The sequence below is a fragment of the Phasianus colchicus genome, chromosome Z, assembly GCF_987193195.1.
Source record: "Phasianus colchicus chromosome Z, bPhaCol1.hap1.1, whole genome shotgun sequence".
In the NCBI taxonomy this organism is placed as follows: Eukaryota; Metazoa; Chordata; class Aves; order Galliformes; family Phasianidae; genus Phasianus; species Phasianus colchicus.
In genome coordinates this window covers 54705270-54725823 of record NC_143476.1, presented here as the reverse complement: position 1 = coordinate 54725823, position 20554 = coordinate 54705270, and the positions used below count along the sequence as shown (strand labels likewise).

The 20554-nt window shown below is 37.0% G+C and overlaps 1 protein-coding gene across 2 annotated transcripts in view; it reads left to right on the top strand.

The window, feature by feature from the left end:
* The window catches only part of PCSK5 (proprotein convertase subtilisin/kexin type 5), a 263646-nt gene that overhangs the window by 147215 nt on the left and 95877 nt on the right, over nt 1-20554 (top strand). For both annotated transcript variants that reach the window (XM_090130933.1, XM_090130932.1), the window contains exons 10-12: nt 3090-3193; nt 16633-16750; nt 17811-17999. In XM_090130933.1, the coding sequence (XP_089987059.1) occupies nt 3090-3193; nt 16633-16750; nt 17811-17999 (411 nt within the window). The remainder of the gene's footprint in view (nt 1-3089; nt 3194-16632; nt 16751-17810; nt 18000-20554) is intronic.

Sequence of the window (20554 nt, the reverse complement as noted above, 5' to 3'; positions counted from 1 at the left end):
GAATATTACTGTAATATAATTTAATATACTTGTTCTCTTTCATCTTTTTCTCATTTGTTTCATAAAGATTTTGAGAAACCTGAAAAAAGAGCGCTGTACCTTAGAGTATAAATAGTCAATTAAGGTCACAACATCTATTTTTTGGCTGCTAGACAAGCATTTTGTATGTAATTGTTCTCACTTCTGCTTATTCTGGTTTGATTTTGAGTATTGTCTGGTATGTGTAATCCCAAGGCAATTTCAGATAAGACATGATTTTTTTTTTCTGGATGGAAATTGCTTGTTTTTGGAAATCAATCCATTATCAAGCAGAGTAAGTACTGTTCTTGTTCGTGTATTTGTTCATTTCAAGATGTTTAGTCTTTAATTCTTGTGAGATAAATCAAGTGGTAAATCAGTTAACATTAGTGACATCTTGTCGAGATCTGAGGCCCACGTGGCTTGCAAGCGTTTACTCACTTATCTTCAAATTTTGACATGCTTTACAAATATTTAACCAATTCTGTGATTTTTCCAGATGCTTTAAAATTGGCTTCTAGGCTGTCTTCTGTAAAAAAACAAAAGGAAAAAAGTCCTTCTTCTTTCTCCAAATGAACTGTTACTTTAACATCATTCCAATTTCTTTCATCCTTTTTTGTTGAAGTTTCTGAAAAATAAATATATATGGGCAAACAATTGCAGACCTCTTTTTTTTTCAAATGGGGTGTCTATTGTAGAAAGAAAATTTCAAACTGTTAATAACTCAATTTTTAGTTCTATGAAGGTCCTATAATAGGCTACAGAAATTGATTTGAAGATTGTTCTTATGCTGTTAAATCTCTTTAATATAAATGTGCCTGATCTGTCATTCATTGAGAAGAAAACATAAAATATTTTGACTGCTACAGTTAGCAAACTTACAAGAAAACTATATAAAAGACAGACTGATTTCGCGGTATACCTGTGTCCTGGAAATTGGGACTTTGGTAAAAGAAATTTTCTGCCATAGACTGTAACATTAATTATTGCATTTAGATAAAGATGGTAGATATAACAGTTAGTGGCTCGGTTTTTGCAATATGCTATTATTTTTGTTCTAAAAGCAAACCTTAATTTTGAGAGTCTCATTTTCTGATTCAGCAATCAAGCCCAGTTTATGGGAGGCCCGTATCCTCTAGGCAAAGCCTCAAATCCTTTGCCTGAAGATAGATAGAGGCCACTAGTGCCACCATTCCTCTTTGAATAATCAGTTGAGTGTGCCCTGTCTTGAATATCTCATTTTAAAGAAGTGTTTTAGTGCCTTATTTTCCAGTACAGTAGCATGGACAGTTTGCTTCATGGAACAGCAGATTGTTTAGATTCCAGATTATAAAGAATGCAGCTCATGGGATTCCTGGAGGTCTTCCTGAAGTCCTGAAATATGTTTTTCTAAGACTTTACACAGGCTCCCAGTGAAATTCCTGAGCTAGTATAAAGTCATATAGATTTTTTTTCTTGAAGCATGTTACGTGACTGTCCAAGCATACCCTATCTTAGAAACCCTGAATGCTTGTTACATTCCCTGACAATCTTTTTGCATTCATTTTTCCCAGTTCAGCTGAATAAACAACTATGGCCATTCTAGTCCAACTGTCTTGTGTGAGAAATTCCACTTTAAGAAAAAAACTGCATGTATGAGCATAGTAATGCTTTAATAAATGCTAAAGGCCAGAATGCATTAGTTTCACGAGAATACCCTTGTATCTTGTACGAAAAGAAAACAACAAAACAGAAAATAACAGTGAGGAAAAATGAAATCATGATGAAATGGTACAATTTTGAAGAAACTACCAAAAAAAAAATTATATATATATATATATATATCTTTGCAATCAGCAAAAGATTCTCTTAAAATCATCTTCTTTCTTCAGATCATTTAAAATTATTTTGTTCCTGTTTTTGTTCTTTAGTTTGGAATAAGTCATTGTCTGCCAGCCCAAGGGAAATCTTGGTTCAAGAAATACAGAAGGTGTGTTAAGGAACTGAGGTTTCCCGGGTTTTCAGTGATTGCCTAGTACTTGACATTATAGACAGCCAGTGCTGGGTCTCATTAACATCAATGTGGTTTATCTTCATCATCACACCTGGATTGAGTTGTGCCATTCAATAATGATACTATGACAGCGACCCTTGTGAATCTTGTCTGATGTTTTTCTCTTCATTATTTAGTGAAGTGACTTTGTCCTTTCCTCTACTAAACTGCATTTTTAAATTGAATACTCTTATTATGATTATGAATGATGGAAAAACTGAGAAATTAGAAGAAAAAACTAAGAATAGCACCATGATAGTTGGTGTGATCACCTAAGAAAACAAATTTCCTCGAGATGGATCTAGCCAAACAGCACCGCCTATAGACATCTTCCATTCCTACAAAGTAGATAAATATTAATTTCATAGTGAGGATGCAAGCAATATCTTCTTTCACTGTTGCAGAGGACAGATTATCAGAAATCTACTAAAGGAATACTCCTCTGTGTCATCACACACTTGCTCTATAATTATAAAGAGACTGTGCTGGTTTTTTGGTCTTCTTTGAAGAATGCTCATGGAGTCCCTCTGAATTCCAAGACCAGGAATAACAAACAAATGAAAAACAACAAAACACCTAGAATGGCTTCAGTGGGAGCTGCAAGTTGAAAGGGATTGCCAGCTTTAGCACACAGTTATTAAGATTTATTCAAGCTTTTCAGTGAGCCAACATTTTGTTTCTTTTTTTCCTTTACACTGGTCAAAGCAGATAACAATATACAGTTGTTTGTGGCCGCACAAATTAGGTCTGGGTGAAAGGTACTCCTTCATCTCCCCTTAGCAAACACTGAAATTTATACAGAGGAGTATTACACGTCTTTAAAGTCTGCTTGATGCAAATCTTCTAGCTATGTAAATTCTTTCATGTAGTAATTCTGTAAGATGTGGTCATGATGTTTTGAGGTGAGCAAAGTAGAGAAGAGAATAGAAATGAAAGTTGTTTTTAACTTGAATATTTTTTTAGCATACATAACCTTGTATCTCTCCGTTCTAATAAAATATATCTAATCTATGACTTCATGTTACTCCTTTTTTTCTAGTCCATTTCTGACATGGAGAGACATACAACATATTATTGTCAGGACTTCTCGTGCTGGACATCTGAATGCTAATGACTGGAAAACCAATGCAGCTGGTTATAAGGGTGAGAGCTTCCTTTCTTCTTTCGACAATGTCTTATTTTCATATTTTATGAGGAAAAAACAGTCTCAGGTAATTTGTATCACCCTGTGATGTTCATAGTTTGGAGACTTTACAGGCTCATACTTAAGGGCCCTGTCTTCCATAAAGACAAGCTCTTATAATTACTAAAATCAAAAGTGGCAGATAAAAAAATGCATTGTCCAGATCCTGTTAGTCCCTTATAGCCCTATTTGGCGCATTGTTGGCAGAAGACTTAGTAAATCTAGTGCTTTTAAATCTCCCTCATGTAGCAAGTATTCTGATAAAATAACCTGGAGTTGAAGCTACAGCAGTTATTGAAGGCTGACCATGGTCTCATTCAGGATTGTTGTCAATTTTCATTTAAAATCACAGAATAATATTTTTATGTTTCATGTATATTTATATATAAAATTTCTGTCTGATTTAGGATAAAATAAAATGTGAAGTACGTTTTAGTATTAGTATGTTTAATGGGAAAGAAATCATGGTCTTCAATTGTGCAGTCATAGAATCATAGAATGATTTGGGCTAGAAGGCACCTTACAGTGCCAATCATCTAGTTCTAACCTTCCACTAGATCACATTGCCCAAGGCCCCATCCAACCTAACCTTGAAAGTCTCAGAGATGACACATCTTCACCTTCTCTGGGCAACCAGTATGTAACAATCCTCATAGTGAAGAATTTCTTCCTTAAATTGAATACAGCTTTTGCAGTCTCTTTTCACGGAAAAGGTATTCCTGCCCTCTGATCATGTTTATGCCCCTTCTCTGGACCTGATCTTCCAGGTCCACATCTTTCTTATACTGGGAATTCCAGAGATGATCACAGCAGATGGGGTCTCAAAAGAGCAGAGGTGGAGAAGCACCTCCTGACCACACTTCTTTTGGTGCAGACCAACCAGGATACATTTGGATTTCTAGGTTGTCCCAGAGGTTTCAGAGCTGTCATACCAGTCTGGTAATTCTGTATTATAGTTATGTCTTTTTTGTCGGTTTTATTTTTTCTTCTTTCTTAATGCAAGCAGAAGGAATCATTTGCACCACTAAATAAGATAGATTAAAACTGGACCTTGAGTTCATCCAATGCTATATTCAATAAGGGCTAGTTTCTAACTTTGATTCACTAAATTCGGTCTGTATTGCTTTAAAAAAAACAATAACAAAAACAAAACAACAGAATGGCTTATTTCTCTTTCTCTTCACATAAGAATTCTGCTCGGTATTGAAGTACTTCTTTTAAGATGAGTTTAAGTCTTGAGATTTGAACTATTTTGTGCTAAGATCTCCTGGGAGAACAAAGTAATGAACAAGAACCATCAGATCTTTACCCTGGTTTCTGAAGCCTAGCATTAATCTATTCCAGATCAAGGCACTGCTACAATAGAACATCTTTAATATATCATTCCAACCCATGATACTTCTGCAACTGAATGAAACCAACCAAAAAAATAAATAATAATAATAATAATTAAAACAACAACAACAACATAGCCTTTCACTGTTGGATCCAAATCAGACTAAACACAGAAAATAGATTAAGAAACAAATAGTTGACTCCAACCCCCTCACCATCTGAAGATTATAACACTCAAGAGACTGCTTTTGTCCCATTTACAGCAAGCATGTGCCCACATGAAGAAAAACACGAAGTAAGAAATTTATACCTCTTGAATTGCAATAACGTTACAGTTTTTGTTATTGTGAAACATATCTCAGGACTTAAAAAGTTTTGGCAGAAGACTGTGACTGTATTATCATTTTGTTGGAACTATCTGAAATTCAAACAATGCTTTTCAAGTAGCATAAAACTAAGTGTTTTTTTCCCCCAGCCACTTCCAAAATTCTGTATTTTTATGTTTTTCCAATTGTTGCTTAAGAGAGCCAAACACCGTGTAAGGCATTTCAGAGCAGCTGTCACTCATTAGCAAAGGATAAGTCACACTAACACACCAGCAGTAGCAGCATGGGCAGCAGGATTTGCACTCTTACACCACCAGAGCCACACATTTTTCTATGTGTTGCAATGGATAAACAGTGAGGAAAAGGGCTGAGAAAGTTTTCTTCTCCTCTTTTGCAAAATTAGGAACATACAGATAAGCTCAACTGGGTGACTGGACACAGGAAGTACAACTTGACCTGGCAGAGTTCTGCAGTAGACTCTAGTGGAATTGAAAAAGAGGAAGACAAACTAAGAGCTTCAACCTCTGTAGAGCTCAGGAATCAACTTTAACCCAAATAAAAGCACTAGTTTTAACTAAATTATTTTGGCAACTTAGGCTGAGCAAATGGTTCCAATAAAAATCCAGCTCTCTTTAAACCTCTGTTGGTTTTGGAAGAAGGAGAAGCAAAAGATTTAGATTAAATCTCAACATTCAAACCTGAACTCAAAAGGGGGTTTGCACACCGCTGCTGGCAAGGCTGAAACAATTTTTTACTATTGCACGTGGCAATATTTAGTATAATATTACACTATTATCCTTCACTGTTGCCAAGAGTAACAATTAAAGTATGGTTTTTTGTAGATGAATTACTCTGATCAGACTGAGTTCCTTAAGGAATTGTATCATAATTTTGTTGATGGCAAGATCCGTATTTCTTCCAGAGTATGCTCTTAACAAGGGAAGGGGTGAAAGATTTCTTTCTAAATTAACTACAGCAAAGGCAGTCACAAGAAACAATCTTCCTTTCTTCCATGCATGCTGGGGAAGAAAGAAAAAAATTAGGATAAAAAGAGAGACAGGCTCACTGCTTTAGAAATAAGAGCTGAAAGGGTGAAAAAAACTAAAAACTTGGAAGAACCTCTCACTTAACAAAGGGTCAGCAGTAGCTGGTAGTTGAAAGTGGGTCAGCATGCCTTTTTAGTGGGTTGTTTGGCTGGGCTGCATGGCAACACTGTCCCTCGCTTTAGTCCCTTGCATTTCTCCACTGCACAGAACACACAGAAGGAGTTCACAGATGTCATTATTGGTTGAAAGATTTCCCTTTTTTTTTCTATCTTACATTCATAAAAAGAAAGATTAATTCATGAAAACATTTGAGCCAGCCAGTGATTTGCTAAAGCAGTGCCCATTATTTGTTTAATTTTCTGGCAAGTAAACAGCATTCATTAAATGCATGTCAATAGTTAAGCCAGGAAAGGGTAGGAATTTTTTTTTGGAAATTTTTTATTATTGTTTTGCTGCTAGCCAACATGCATCTTATTACCTAGCAGGAACTGATTACCTATCTAGCCTCAAAAAAGAAGACTTGAATACATATTTTAGAATATTTTCTGGTCTAATCAGCTAAATATATTATTTATCATTAGACAGATATATATTTTTATATAACTAAAGAAGATAATTAACTTAGTATATGGAAAAATACTAGAGAACATCTGTTTTTATGAAGATATCAAAATATTTGGTCTGCTTTTTTCTATGGCAGATCGGTATGCAAAGGCTCCTTGTTATGTCTATTGTTTGATCAACAAGAGAGCATGAGAATGCATTCAGAAAAAGGGAATGCTGTGTTAATGTCAACTTGTCTCTAGGTTGAAAAATGCAGAATAAAACACTGCAATTTTAAGAACAATAATCACATCATCTGAACAATTTTTTATATGTAAGCGAACCTCCAAATACTGTTAAATATTGTCTCTGTGGAAACAGGCCACTTGGAGTGAAGGAATGGTATTAACTCGTAAGGAGATTTTTAGAGAACATCCTTCACGCTTCCTGGCTCTGGAGTGTATATAATAACACTTCAGTGCAGTGAAATAAAATGCAACTGAATGATAAAAGGAAGTAAAAACTTCAGGCCTCTTTTTTTCACTTCAGACCATTTCTCCACCCTGTAGAGTTATTTCTTCTGCAGAAACTAGAGTTATCTCCTGTGCCAGTAGCAGAGTCAAGTCTCACCCATTTAGATTTGAAAAAGTATCTGCTGCTTCAGGAAAAAAGTGGTCACTTAACAGCTTATGAACTTTTAGTATTATTATTATCAATACTAATAATATTATTACTATTGTTGTTGTAAAATAAGTTAATAATATAATTTTAATTTTCAATCATTCTTGTTATGAGCAGAGTATTACCAGTTCTGTAAATGAGGAAGTGACGAGACTGTCTGTTCTCACGTGACTGTCCAGATTTAAATTTCTTTAGGGACATGAGTAGCCAGGCTCAAATTTAGATTTAAGCAAGAAAGTCTTAACAACAACATACACATTTCAGAGAAGACAAGCTGTTCATAAACATCCTGCTGATTTTTTTAACTAATTCTAGAATCATATTTTGAAATCCTTGTTAGAAGCTGACATATGACTTTTGAAAAATAGCAAGAAATTTGTGAACTATGATGTCAGCCAAATGAAGCTGTTAATCTGCCAAAACCCTTCAGTTTTACAGCTTTTATTGATATTTGGATGTGGCATCATCAGCCAATATCAGGTTTTACCTAGCCCTAGCACACGCACATATGCTGCATGGAAGTGTGGAACATGGGCCTTGAATTTGGCTGTTTTAAAATCTTACTTTAGAGTAGTTTGTGAGTCTGATACCAAACACATAGAACTGCGTTAGTTTTAGCTTGCAGGCAAGAAGAAATCTATATACTATGCAAGCTAGATTAATGATTTTTTGATAGCTTTATCTTTTGAAAGATAGTACTGATATGTTCAGGTAGACAGCTTAGAATGCTGTCAGGAAGTTACCTGCTGAACTTGTGCAAATGCAATTCAGTCTGTACTTTTTGATTGGCAAACTTTACATGATTCTGACTTTTTATTTTATGGTCACTGCAACCTTTAAAGATGGCTCTTGTTTCCTTTCCACATCCGTCAGTTCAGCTATTAAAGTTTTTTAAGGATAACATTAAAATTAGATTAGGAATTTGAGTATTTCATATATTAAATCCAAACAAATAGCTATGTATTTGAACTGTTCTGGGTTTGAGTGAAACCTGAAAGATCTCTTTAAGATTTGGGGAAGGTAGCTTGAAAATATATTGCATTTTGCAGCTTTGATCAAGGTTGTTGGATATATGTTTTTAGGAAAAATCGAGATCTCTACCATGTTATTTTCAGTTGAAAGGCATGTAAGAACAGGAATGCATCTGTATAATTTCAGAGATGGAGATGTACAAAGCAGGAAAGGAGTCTCTCAGAGAAGCCAGAGGGATGTCATTTCTTCTCCCAGCTTCACACTCCTCATTGTCAAAGCTTCTCATTACTCATCCACTCTGAAGCACTCTGATCCCTATGGCTCTGAAAAGCAAGGAAAGAAGTTGTGAATTTAAAATAGAGTATAAGCAGAAACTTCAGGTCTGTGCTGGGTTACATAACGAAAAAATAGACTGACATGTTGTGTCACAGTTGGTTGCTTTCCTGGAATCTTATATCATGAGTCCAATTTACATCTGTTTGAAAATGTAAATTATATGGTTCTAAAACTGGAGTAACGCAGGCAAAAGACAAATTTGCACTTTAAATTTCTATTATATTAGAACTCTGACTTTTCACCAAGACATTATCAGCTCAGTAGACCAAGAATTTTAGAAAGTACTGCCTCTGCTGAACAACTGACAGACTTGATGTCTTTCTGTCCTAGAAATGAAGCTGTGAATCATTACTATACTCTGCAACTCCTAGTATTCTAAACATTGCAAAGTGGACTGATACTACTTCAATATACAGACTGTGGGAATTGAATTGACATTACAACCTTTCAGAAAGCCCAACTCTGACCTTTAGCAAAACTCTGCAAAGGATTAGGCAACCGGGAGAAAGGGGAGAATGAAGTAACAAAGTCTTCCCCTATCAAGTCATAACCTAGGAATCTAAGTCCACTGATTAATTTGAAATGTAGATTTCCATTTTGCACTATTAAGAAAGAAGAGTCACCATCAATGAATTTAAGAAATGAATGATAAATTGATACAGTTCTCCAAAGAAGGATTCTTTAATTGCAGACAATGAAGACCTCTCAAGATTATTATATGCAGTTTCATGAACCTTTCATATGCTAATTGTTGAAGCAGGATATTTTGTAAATATTCTAGCCAAATATCCAGCTGTCCTTGTATTACATCCATGGTGATTGTGATCTTTTACTAGAGGTAGTTTAATGGTTTAACTTATTTTTACTAAAAACAACAGACACCTGCTTTTGAGAACACCAAACCTGTTTGTTGCTGTTGCATTGCTATCGCGCACTGCAGTAACTATAAAACTGGCAGTTACTTATTATCATAGTGCGTCTACTGCTTTAGAGGGTGTAGGATGCAGCCAATTGGGAAGCAGTTCATGCCATCTGCTACGCAGTCTTTCAAGCATTTGGAGCATTTCAGCAGGACCTAGAACATCTAGTTGTAGTAGGAAAGAGAAGTGCCGCCACAGGACAATTCAGATCAGTTAGGTGCCTGAAACCGCCTAAGTGTTGCGCTATTTCCCTCTGGAAGAATCAACTCATTGGGGTGTTGCTTTTAAATGAGGGGATGCAGAAATTCATCTACAGCGCTATTCATACATCTACTTGCACAAACTTAGCTTATTGTTTAACTTCCTTTTGCTTGAGATTATTGCTCAGAATCTGCTACACAGCTCTATGGGGACCATGTGAAGTCTTACTAGATTAGCATTTTCTCTGCTTTGGGGTCTGGTGTAGTTCTAGTTATAAAAGTCGCCATCGCTGTTATTAAATAATTTGTATAACACTTCATTAAAACTTTTTGCTTAAATCTGCTTCAGCTCTTTGCTCAGTCAGGAATTGGTTTGAGTGTAAATATCTCTCTGGAGCACTGACAGTTCAGCACAAGACAGAATGAGAAGGATGTTCTGCACTTGTTTTTGATGCACCTGACAGCACAGAAATGCTGTCTTTGTGCCTGCTGCTATCTGTCAGTGTTTCCTCTTGCCATGCCTTTACTTCATCTGTCATCATCTGTTCTGAGAGGCAGCCTAGCACAGAGGCTCTCACCAGAAGGTGTTTTTATTGTTTCATGGGGTGAAATGACATCTGGCTATTTTTATTAACTTATTGGGGAATCCTAAATTTACCTCTGAGGATAAATTTGCTCTAATAGAGAAAATGGATATATGTTCTTAAAAACTGTACCACGGTGCAGTCACAAAACAACTTGTTTTGTTTAAAGAAATCTTGTAAGCTGGCATGTTTTGCAAATGGATCTTGGTGCTTTTCAGAAAAACACAACATAAAAAAGTCTACCTCTGAGTTAAAAAAAAATACAGCTTAAATTACTGTGGGTGCTCCTTAGCCAACTCTATTTCTGCAAACTTCTTTTCCCCTTCTAAGTGCAGATAATTCTTACATTTATTCCGTTCACATAAGCTCATTTTAAGCAATATAAAGGAATGTCTTCAGTAGATGCTCTATGATTTATGGCCAGATCCTGCCTTGGAGAAGCAGCAGCTTGTCTGTTTTAGCACAGCATCTAGCAGTAGTCAGTTTTTCAGTTTCAGTCGCAACCCTGCTTCTTAGAGAAGTAAACCAGTCCTCCTGGTCACTTGGCTGAAATTGACATGGCCGTGCTGCGTATGCACAGGTGGGAGCTCAGTGCTGACCACTGACTTTGAGATGGCTGCATCCAAGAGCAGTGACCTCTGCTTTGAAATTGCTAACACTCATGAGAGAAAAAAGCATTTGGGTGGTACTTGCTGTCATTCCTAACAGGGTCTGACTGCGGTGCTCCAAAAGTGCCTTTTGCTCTTAGTCCTGTTTCTCAGCCAGTGGCCACGCTTAATAACCATACATGTTTTAAATTCCTGAAACAGGTAAATACTGCCAGAAAGTGAATGAAAATTTGATCTTGGATTTAATTCCTTTTTGTTTTAGTGTGTTCTAGAGTTGTTTATTAAGTGTCTGTGATGTCTCAGCTGGTATCAGATTTGCATGCAGAAACTATTAACAAAGGTAAACTGCTACTGGGGGTTTGGCTTCTACTAGCTGTCCTACTGGTGTTCCTGGGAAGTCCATATTTTATTTCATTAAGGACTAGGAGCCTTCAGTCAGACAGGAGAACTGTACAAACTAGAGGGCTGCTTTTTGTTCTGTTTTTGGTTTTTTTTTTTGTTTGTTTGTTTTTGTCAAATCCTTTGTCAAGACATTCCACAATTAGTATATTGTTGGAGAAAATATTTGTACAGATACAAAACTCAGTAACTGACATAAACACAACTGGAAGCCTAATAAAAATATTGTCTTATCAGCTTTCTGGATACAGAGGCCCTCAAGTTCTCATTGTACATCTTTGTAGAAGCCACTTCTAAGACAAATTTATTGGGTAGCTTTTTGTCCTTTAAATCCTTCTCTAGTGTGATGGTGAGATTAAGAACTCAATTTTCTTCTGTCCCTGCTGAGTCTTTAAGGATATCTGGATTTAAGGGAATCATATAGGAAGGGAGGACTGAGTTTGTTATTTGTTTTGTCTGTGAGGTTTCTTCCCATATAAAATAGAAAATTCCAAATCTTGTGCTTAATGTAAAAAAGCATGAGGGAGTTGGTTTACAACAAAGGATAAAAAAGAATGTTGTTGCACAGTTGCCTTATTGGCTTGTAAAGCAGTTACGTGTTTCAGAAATCACATCCAGTTACCATACCTTACCGATCATAAATTGACACAAAACAGGGAATTTTGAGCTAGGGTTATGGCTGAAACAAGGTGGATTCTCACACACATTCAATGCTATCTTAGTTAAGACAAGACAAAACAAAATGAAAATAGTTTAAGCAGTGTGTAATTGTTGCATTTTTCCTTTTTTGTCCCTTTGCTTTCTTCAGATTATCTTTTCTGTTTGCAATTTGAAGCATTCTAATAAACTAAGCAAGTGGCAGAAACTTACTGAAATACAGAATTAGAGTGTTATATTTGCAGTGAACCATCAAACTTCTATTCTCACTAGGCAAGTATAAACAGCATTTTAGACACTTACTTTTCTGATCTTGTTTTGAAAGCAGGATCCCAAGGTAGCATAAAGGAACAAATCACAATAATGTGCATGGCAAAGAGCTAAATCTTGTTTAGGGCAGCTCATTTGAAAATTCCTCATTTGAAAATCTGAAATCATTGACATTTCTCTCATAATGATTAAGTACTTTATATTTGTATAAAAAATATTCATATTTCCAGTGCTGCTTTCACACTGTAGAAAATTGAAGGTTAAAAATAGAACAGTGAGAAAATATTCTGTGTTGTTTCTCATCAGATGAGCAAAATAGCAAGTGAGATTTAGCATGTAAGCTGAGGAGATATCTTGATGACAGGCAACCAAACTGCAGCCTAACAAATCCAGTGTAGCTGCACTGAAGAACAGGAAATACTGTGTATTCAGTGTCTGGGCCCAGGTTTCCTGGAGCTTGCATGATGCTGTGTTATGATTTATCAGATCCAGCCATTCTTTTTCTCTTAGTCAAGTCAGGCAGGACATATAATTCTGCCTTTAGATTTGAGGTAGCTTTCTATCTTCTTTGTATATAAATAAGAAAGTTATTGAATTTTCAATGGCAGATTCAGACAAAAACAAAGGGATTATGAACAAGCTGGGGAAGCCTATCCAACAGACCTGGATTTCATGATGCACTAATAGAGGAACTGCTCCAGGGATAAATAAATGGACTTCATTTTCTGCAGTGATAAGAAGAGTAAAGAGATCAGCCAAAGCTCAATATTTACTTTGTGTTTCAGGAGGCAGGTTTTTCTCTGAAACTTGCCCCACCTCTGTGTATGTCTGTGATTTTTCAAAAATGGAAATGGGTCAGTTGACATTGCCTCATGAGTTGGGAGAGGATTCAGTGACATTTCTGCCCACTGATACCTCAAGCACCAGATCAGTTCTCAACCCTCCATCTCAGCAAGAGCAACAGATTGTTTCTTAACCAGCAGCTTACTCTGCACCAGCATTATGTTCCTCTATCACCTCTGAAAGGAAAATATTTTCTTACAGAGCAGCCCTGTGCCCCTTCTGACATGCTCAGTGATTCAAGCAATAATCAAGCCCAGTACTAAATCACAGCACTGATAATGTAGAGCGTTTAAGTGTAAGGTCCTGAAGCATTTTTCTCTTGCAGTCACCTTATTTCCTTCTGCAGTCATCAGTACCTTTGAAATACAGAAGTGAACTCTGTACCATTTGCATACAAATCAGTGGCAGCTCTGGATGCTTCCCAGAAGAAATTTATGATCCTTTGTAGATGGACCATCAAGGTCATTCTTGATGGGGGAAGCACCCTGATACTGAGTTCATGGCAGTACCAGTGCATGCACACAGATGAAGGGATACAATTTGAAGGCAGTAGGAGACAAAATCTTTCTTTTTTTTTTTTTCTTTTTTTTTTCTTTTTTTTTTCTGAGACATGAGGAATCCACTGTTTTTGTTAAGTCTGTGAGGGTTTCAAAATTGCTGTTATTTAGTCTTTGAAAATGATGGGCCTCTCATGGTACCTGCAGCTGCTAACCAACCCACTGCATGAAGGGCTTTGAAGTGCAAACATCGCAGACAGCCAAATGTCAGCTGTCTGGAACCTTCCTCCATGGAAGACTTTAGGAGCACCCCTGACTGTCAGGATGTTTTGATTTGAATGGGAAAGCTTTTCAGGGAAAAAGTGTACTTCTGTTTCAACTGTGAAAAAAAAAGCCAGCAGGTGCAGAACTTTGTACTCCCACCTCTGGTATCATGCACGAGAGTTTAAGCATTGAATGGCATTCAATGACATACCACCTTGTAATTTTGGGTGGTAAATTTTAATCATAAAACCACAACAATCCTAAAAGAAGAAATGAAAAAAATGAAGACAATTATCTTGGAAGTAATTCAGGTAAAAGTATCATGCTCTAGAAGGTAAATGTAGAAGATAAAAGGTTCACTCTCAGGATTTTGTTTGTATTATTAAACGTGCATATGAGGGCAAGGAATGAGAAATTTCAGTTTCACTTTTAAATTTCAGTCAGAAGCAGGCTGCCTGCCAATGGGCTGCTCCTCTGCCCATATTTCTGAATAAGCAGGGGTGAGTTGAGGAGAAATCTGTCCTTTCAGATCTACAGATGGTGGAACACACTTTGTATTATAGTTGGACATCCTGAGCACTTATCCAGTCAGGTTGCTTCCTTTCAGGAATTAAAAATGCATTTTTCACGCATTAGTTCAAAAGATGCTTCCATTCATTAAAATTTAATCCTGCACTGTGGTGCTATAATATGAAATAACTTCTACAGGCCATGAGTTAACATTCGTATTCTTCTTGCTGTTCTTCTAAGAAGACAATGATTATTAATTAAAACTTTGAATAGCAGAACAATGGATGTAGTGTATAAACAGATAAATGACCTCATAGATAAGCATGCTTTGATTAGCAGATGCTGTTTTGGCAAGATGATTACTATGAACAAGGAGAGTTGCATCTCAAAAACCCTATTCACAGTACAAAGTTTCTTCATTTAAGCCTTCCTTCTTTGCCCTTTTTCCGGATGCCTCCACCCACAGTAAAAATAGGACATCCCCTTCCCTGTCCATCTGTTTGTGAAAAATATTAAAGAGAATTCAGAAGAATGAATGAAGGCTGAATTTAATTATTTGCATATATTTCAGTACTTGTGTTTAATTTCTGAAAATGGTACCTGCCTCATTTGGCAGAAGAACTATGTTTAATTCTCTCCAAATTAAGATTTCCTTGCTATTTGCACTTCAGTGAGGGGTTGAGTGGAAAGGAGATGTGAAAAAAAAAAAGAGCAGTTCATTACACAGCTTTGCAGGATTTTCCATTGAGGAGCCTTCTTCGGCTGGCAATTCCAGACAGTATTAGATACTGCCATATTTGGAAGATGGGATCCTTAACCACTGATTATTTTTATGCTTTGAACTGTTACTTTTTTGACAAGGTTGGGGTGTTCTTGGACGGACTCCTTCGAATTCTAGTTTGGCAGTAAATGGAGGCTGCTTTCACAAACCCTCTGCAAAGTGCAGTTGGAAATACTTACACCATGCCTTGTCACATCACCGATTAAAATAGTGCCTATGTTTTTCTAAGGGTTTTCTGGTAGCACTGCCTGTGGTAGCAAGTAAAACTGGTGTGTTAATACAGCGCTACTTGTGATCTAAACTCTTCCTTCTCATAGCTTTTTTCTTTCACCACCTCCTCTCAGGACTTTATTAAGACCACTGATTTGTCACAATAAATCAACGTGTTTGGCAGCTCTTTCTAATTCATCAGCATACATTTTCAAGCTTCTGTTTTGATTGTACCAGCAACAACAATAAATACAAAGAAAAAACAAACCAAAACAAAAAAACACCAAAACACACAACTGATTCAGTAAATGTAACTTCTCAGACTTTGTAAGCCAATAGAATGCTTGAAACAGTCATATAAAATTAAATACTCTTAAAATTAGCAAGAAGTTAAGGAATTGATGCAAGTCTGCAGGAAATACCTTGTCTGGATGCCGGACACTTGAAATTTCAGTCCTTCATATCCTAGAAAGCTGATGCTTTAAAGACTTCCTTCTTCTTTTAGTAGAAGGTATTCAGGTGTAAAAGGCATTGAGTTTCTTGCAGTAGAATCATTGTTGGCTCTCCCTAGCGCAAAAGTTGAGGTAGCATACAGGTATGAGCATTGACAGAGCGCTAACCTTCAGGCATTACTGCTCAACACCGCTGTGTGTGCAGTGTATGCAGTAGCTAGTATCAGAGGTCAGCAGCAATGTTAACAGTTCTCTCCAGCAGTAACTTCACTGTCCTTTATCTGCAGACGTAAAAAAGAGGCAGAAGAAGGAATCTTCCTGGCACAGACTTTACATGAGAACCAGATTACCTTTAAAGTACTGAACTTCAAATGTCATGCTTTTTACCCCTTTCATGCAGGCAACTTTAGGGAGAGGCTGGATCTGATTGGCTGGACAGCAGGGTTCATACTGTATACAGGAGTTGAATAGCATCCACATACTGCTTAAAAATGAGGAATTTAAGAGCATTCAGCAGAATAAAATGAAGCCTTCTCCTTCTTAAATCTGTTGTCTCATTTACCTTCAATATTTATGTGCATGTATGTGCTAGGTATTTGAATAATAGAAATAACGCTCCTCTGGTTCTTTACATCCTTCAACATAAGATTATAGAAGAGGTCTGGGCTAAATTAAGGCACTTGGACCAGGGGTAATCTAAGGCAGTTGTATTACTGACATTCTGTAGTTTGGCTTTTTGGTCATGGTAAGGCAATATAATTCATGTTGGTCATTTGTTATGAACAGATTCAACAAATTAGACATAGTCATTATTGTTCTTGGCAAAAAGATTTTTGAGCTTTTTGTCAAAGCAGGGAAAATGGAAAATAAGCAGTTCCTCTTAGAATTTGACTCTCTTGAATTAGTCTATCATGAATATCAAGATTTTGTGCTATAATTGCAGCTGTTCTGTTTGTGTCTTGCAGTGAGCCACCTCTATGGATTTGGACTGATGGATGCTGAAGCAATGGTGATAGAGGCAGAAAAGTGGACAACAGTCCCTCCACAGCATGTGTGTGTGGAGAACACGGATCGGCAAATCAAGTAATACCCGCTGCCAAAACTCTTGCTGGCATAAAGTTGTGGAAAGAAGTTGGGTATAATTTACCCCTGCCTTGTACTGTGTTTAATTTGTCATTTTGAAAGCTACACTTGGGATCTCTGTCACCTTCTAAAATGTCAGGTCATTTGCCTGTAAAGGTTCCTTCCGCTAATGACAGGATAAAGACTTTAATTTAAAGAATGTGCCAGAAGGTATGAAACAAGCCAGATTAGATGGTGATCAGTGCTGTTACAGAGGTAGAAGAATATGTAAGGGGAAGAACATTCACTTGAGTATACTGCATTCATTTTTGTAAGATGAGTACAAACTTATCAGTCAAGGTCTGACAGGAAGATACTCTTTTCATTAATAAATTACTTGATAGTATCTCTCTCAAACAATCTCAGGAGAGTCTGTCTCAGAGGATAAGACCAAACTGCTCTCTGCTTTTTAGGATAGGATGTGTATAGAACCAGGCTTAAGAGCAAAATTCAGTATGTGCGTTCTGTGGCTATATCCAGTCTTGTGGCTCATTTCCAGTGCATTAAGGTCATTGAGGAGACTTTGTTTGATAGGTATGACAGCATTGACCCATAACTGGTATAGTCTGCAAGGATGCCATGCCTGTTTTAACCAGCTGAGTCAGATACTGGTTGCCCAATATTTGCTACAGTTAATATGTAATACTTGCTATTACGTAAGCAAGGACTGTGTCTATGCCAGGCATTTCCTGGGGCTTAACAAGCAGCTGTGATCCCATGACAATCCCAACAATTCTCAGCTGGCCACTAATCTGCAAAAATGCTCTGTCCCAGAGGCTTATTCCATTACAGGTTACTCACAGCTCTCTTTCAGCATGTGGACGTATCAGTGTAGCCTTCAGCAGAAAGCAAGGTAGTTGCCAGTAGCTGCAGTAAAATAATTACCCCGTAGTGATAGTTTCAGCTAGGAAGTAAAGTGTTAAAACTAAGGACATTTGGTACTACTCTGAAATGATTGGATGGTCTTATTTTACAGGACAGGAAAGAAATGCTGATGTTGTTTTATATGCTTACATTGTAGAACAATAAGACCTGACAGTGTCGTCCGTTCAATTTACAAAGCCACGGGCTGTTCTGATAATCCTAATCACCACGTGATCTACTTGGAGCACGTTGTTGTGCGCATCACTATTACTCACCCTCGACGTGGAGACCTGGCAATTTACCTAACCTCTCCTTCTGGAACCAGATCACAGCTCTTGGCCAACAGGTATAGTATGACAGCACAATTTCACAGTCCAGTCAGCCTGCAGGACCTGCAGTAAGATTGCAGCATCAGAGAAGATTAGTCAAGTCATTACAGTAGCTGTGCTAATAGACGTGAGCTAATCATTTTTTGGGGAGAGAAATTGAGAAAATTAAGTGGGAATGAATTCTGAGATGTCAAACTCAGACTTTATCAGTAAAATAGTAGACTGTAAATCGTCTTTAAAACAGAAGTTAGTTGATTTTAATAGTGTTGTGTGGTTCACCAATTATTAGATGGCTGTAAAATTTGAAGTGAAAAGTAACAGGCTCAGTATTACAGAAAGAAACAAGCTGAAAGAAAATGTGTTTCTAGATATTATTTGCACTTATTTTTCATCTCTCTCCTATATTATTATCCTTTCTTCACTAGTAATAAAAATCAGACAGAATAGTAATTCTCTACTACTATTTTCTTTAAGCTTTATGAATATGATTATGACTTCTGGTGTTAGTATTTTTTGTCTTCAGGATTTTTAATGAATCTAGACTTGCTTGCTTTCCAGACTGCCCCACGTCTAAATAATCTCAGCCAGTTTTGCTAATACACTGGCTATTAAGACATGGGGAATTGCATGCCTTCCTGGCCTTCAGTGATAGGCAGAATGACATATCTTTCCTCTTGCAAGGAAGGAGTTATTTTTGGAGACAGAGCTTAAAAGTATTTGGTTCTGATTGAGATGTAAACCCACATATTCATTAGAGCTTAATCTAAAAGAAAAGATGTACTGAAAATATTCTTCATGCATCAAATGGAGAGCAAGTTGTACTGGAATTTTGAGGCCCTCTAGAATATCTCCTGTGTTTCATTATGAGTGCCGTCAGTGCCTTGCTGATAAAACACATGGCTATGCACGTCTGTGTGTCTTACTGCTCACTGAATGAAGAACTTGCCCTTTGCTAACCATGACAAGGCAGACTTCTACACTCTGAGCAGTTGTGAATCGGCCTTTTGTGTTCTCTGAAAAAATTACACTTTTCTATTCCATTTCCATGCAGCCGTTCTTCCATACTTCAAAATGAGAAAGCCTAAAACTCCTCCACCTAGCTACACAAACGGAACAACACTGTGTAAACCCAGTGGTTGTAACACAGCTAACTTTTGACTCCAGGCATTCATGTCTTGCAGTTGACTCACAACAAGTGGGAGATAAAGACATTCTAGTATTCACAGTTCACCTCTGGTAATGACTGATATGTGGAAGAGGTACAAAGTTTAATTCATGCAGCCTCATTGTAACCCATATACCTTAGAACGTGATTTTTTGTACACATGGTAGAGAGAGAATACAAAAGTATGTATTAAAAAAACAGTGATGTTCAGCTGTTTCTTAAAATATACTATCAGAAGGCTAACCAGAAAATAAATGTGAAAGGCATTTTAATGTTTTCCTTTTAGCAAAATTAAATTATTAATGAGAGAGCAAATACTTGTATAGTCACATCAGAAATGACTTTCCCATGTAGGCTTCATGACTTTCCGATATAGGCTATACTAATTTGTCAGTCACATCTGGTTGAAAGAAACTCACAGCTCCGGGTTATTAATATTAAGGAATAAATGTATTTTGCAAACTCTAGGTCTGAAGTTCCTAGAGACTTCACAGGCCCTTTCTTATCGTAAAGTGGTGGATATGTGCACAGTACTTTTAAGAATGATGTTTTAAAGGTTTGCTTTATTTGGAGCTGCTGCAAGAACTCTTATAGCTTACTGGTCTTGCAGATAGTGTACTGAGTGCTGCTGGGTGTACATCTATGCATCATGAAGTTTTGTTATTCACGAATATGAGAATATATTTAGTTTGGGGGCATGTAACTGTTAAAGTATTAATCGTGACGCCATCAGGATAAAGGCACTGTAATAGAAGTAACATGCAGGGATACACTGGCAGAAAGCAGTCTGGTGTGTTTTTTTTTCTATAGGCAGAGGTCCCAAAGGCTGCTGTACATGGCTACTACCTGACCGAGACGCTTTTCTCAGACATACAAGAGCTTTTAATGCACACGTACATGATTAATAGCAGCAATACCAGCTGTTTTTACTGAACCCAAGGAAAACCTCATTGCTTTACCATTACTCATCTGAGTTTAATTTGAAACAGTTTGCTGGTAAAATGTCTTAAAGTGCAAAAGGTATATTTTACACATGTGCACTTCTTCTCCACCAATTCTGGGAGAAGTCATTGAGTATTTTCTGGTGTACTGACGAGCAGGTCCCTCAAGGCAGTATCTGGCCTTTTTTTCTGCATATTTTATCCTTAATGTTGGCATCCCCTAAAATGACTTCAGTAAGAAAACTTGTTAGTCAGAGGCAATGTGGATTCCTCTGCAGGCATTTGGTGGATTACACTGTCACTGGCTTGAGCCTCTTGTGCATTCTTCAAAAACTGCATTACAGGGAACATCTGCTTTGTTGTTTGGAAAGTACTAAACATGATTACATTGGATGTACTGCAACAGAGCAAAATACAGGCTTGGAAAGTGCTGGCTGCTGTGAGGATGAGGCTACAGTTATGTCCA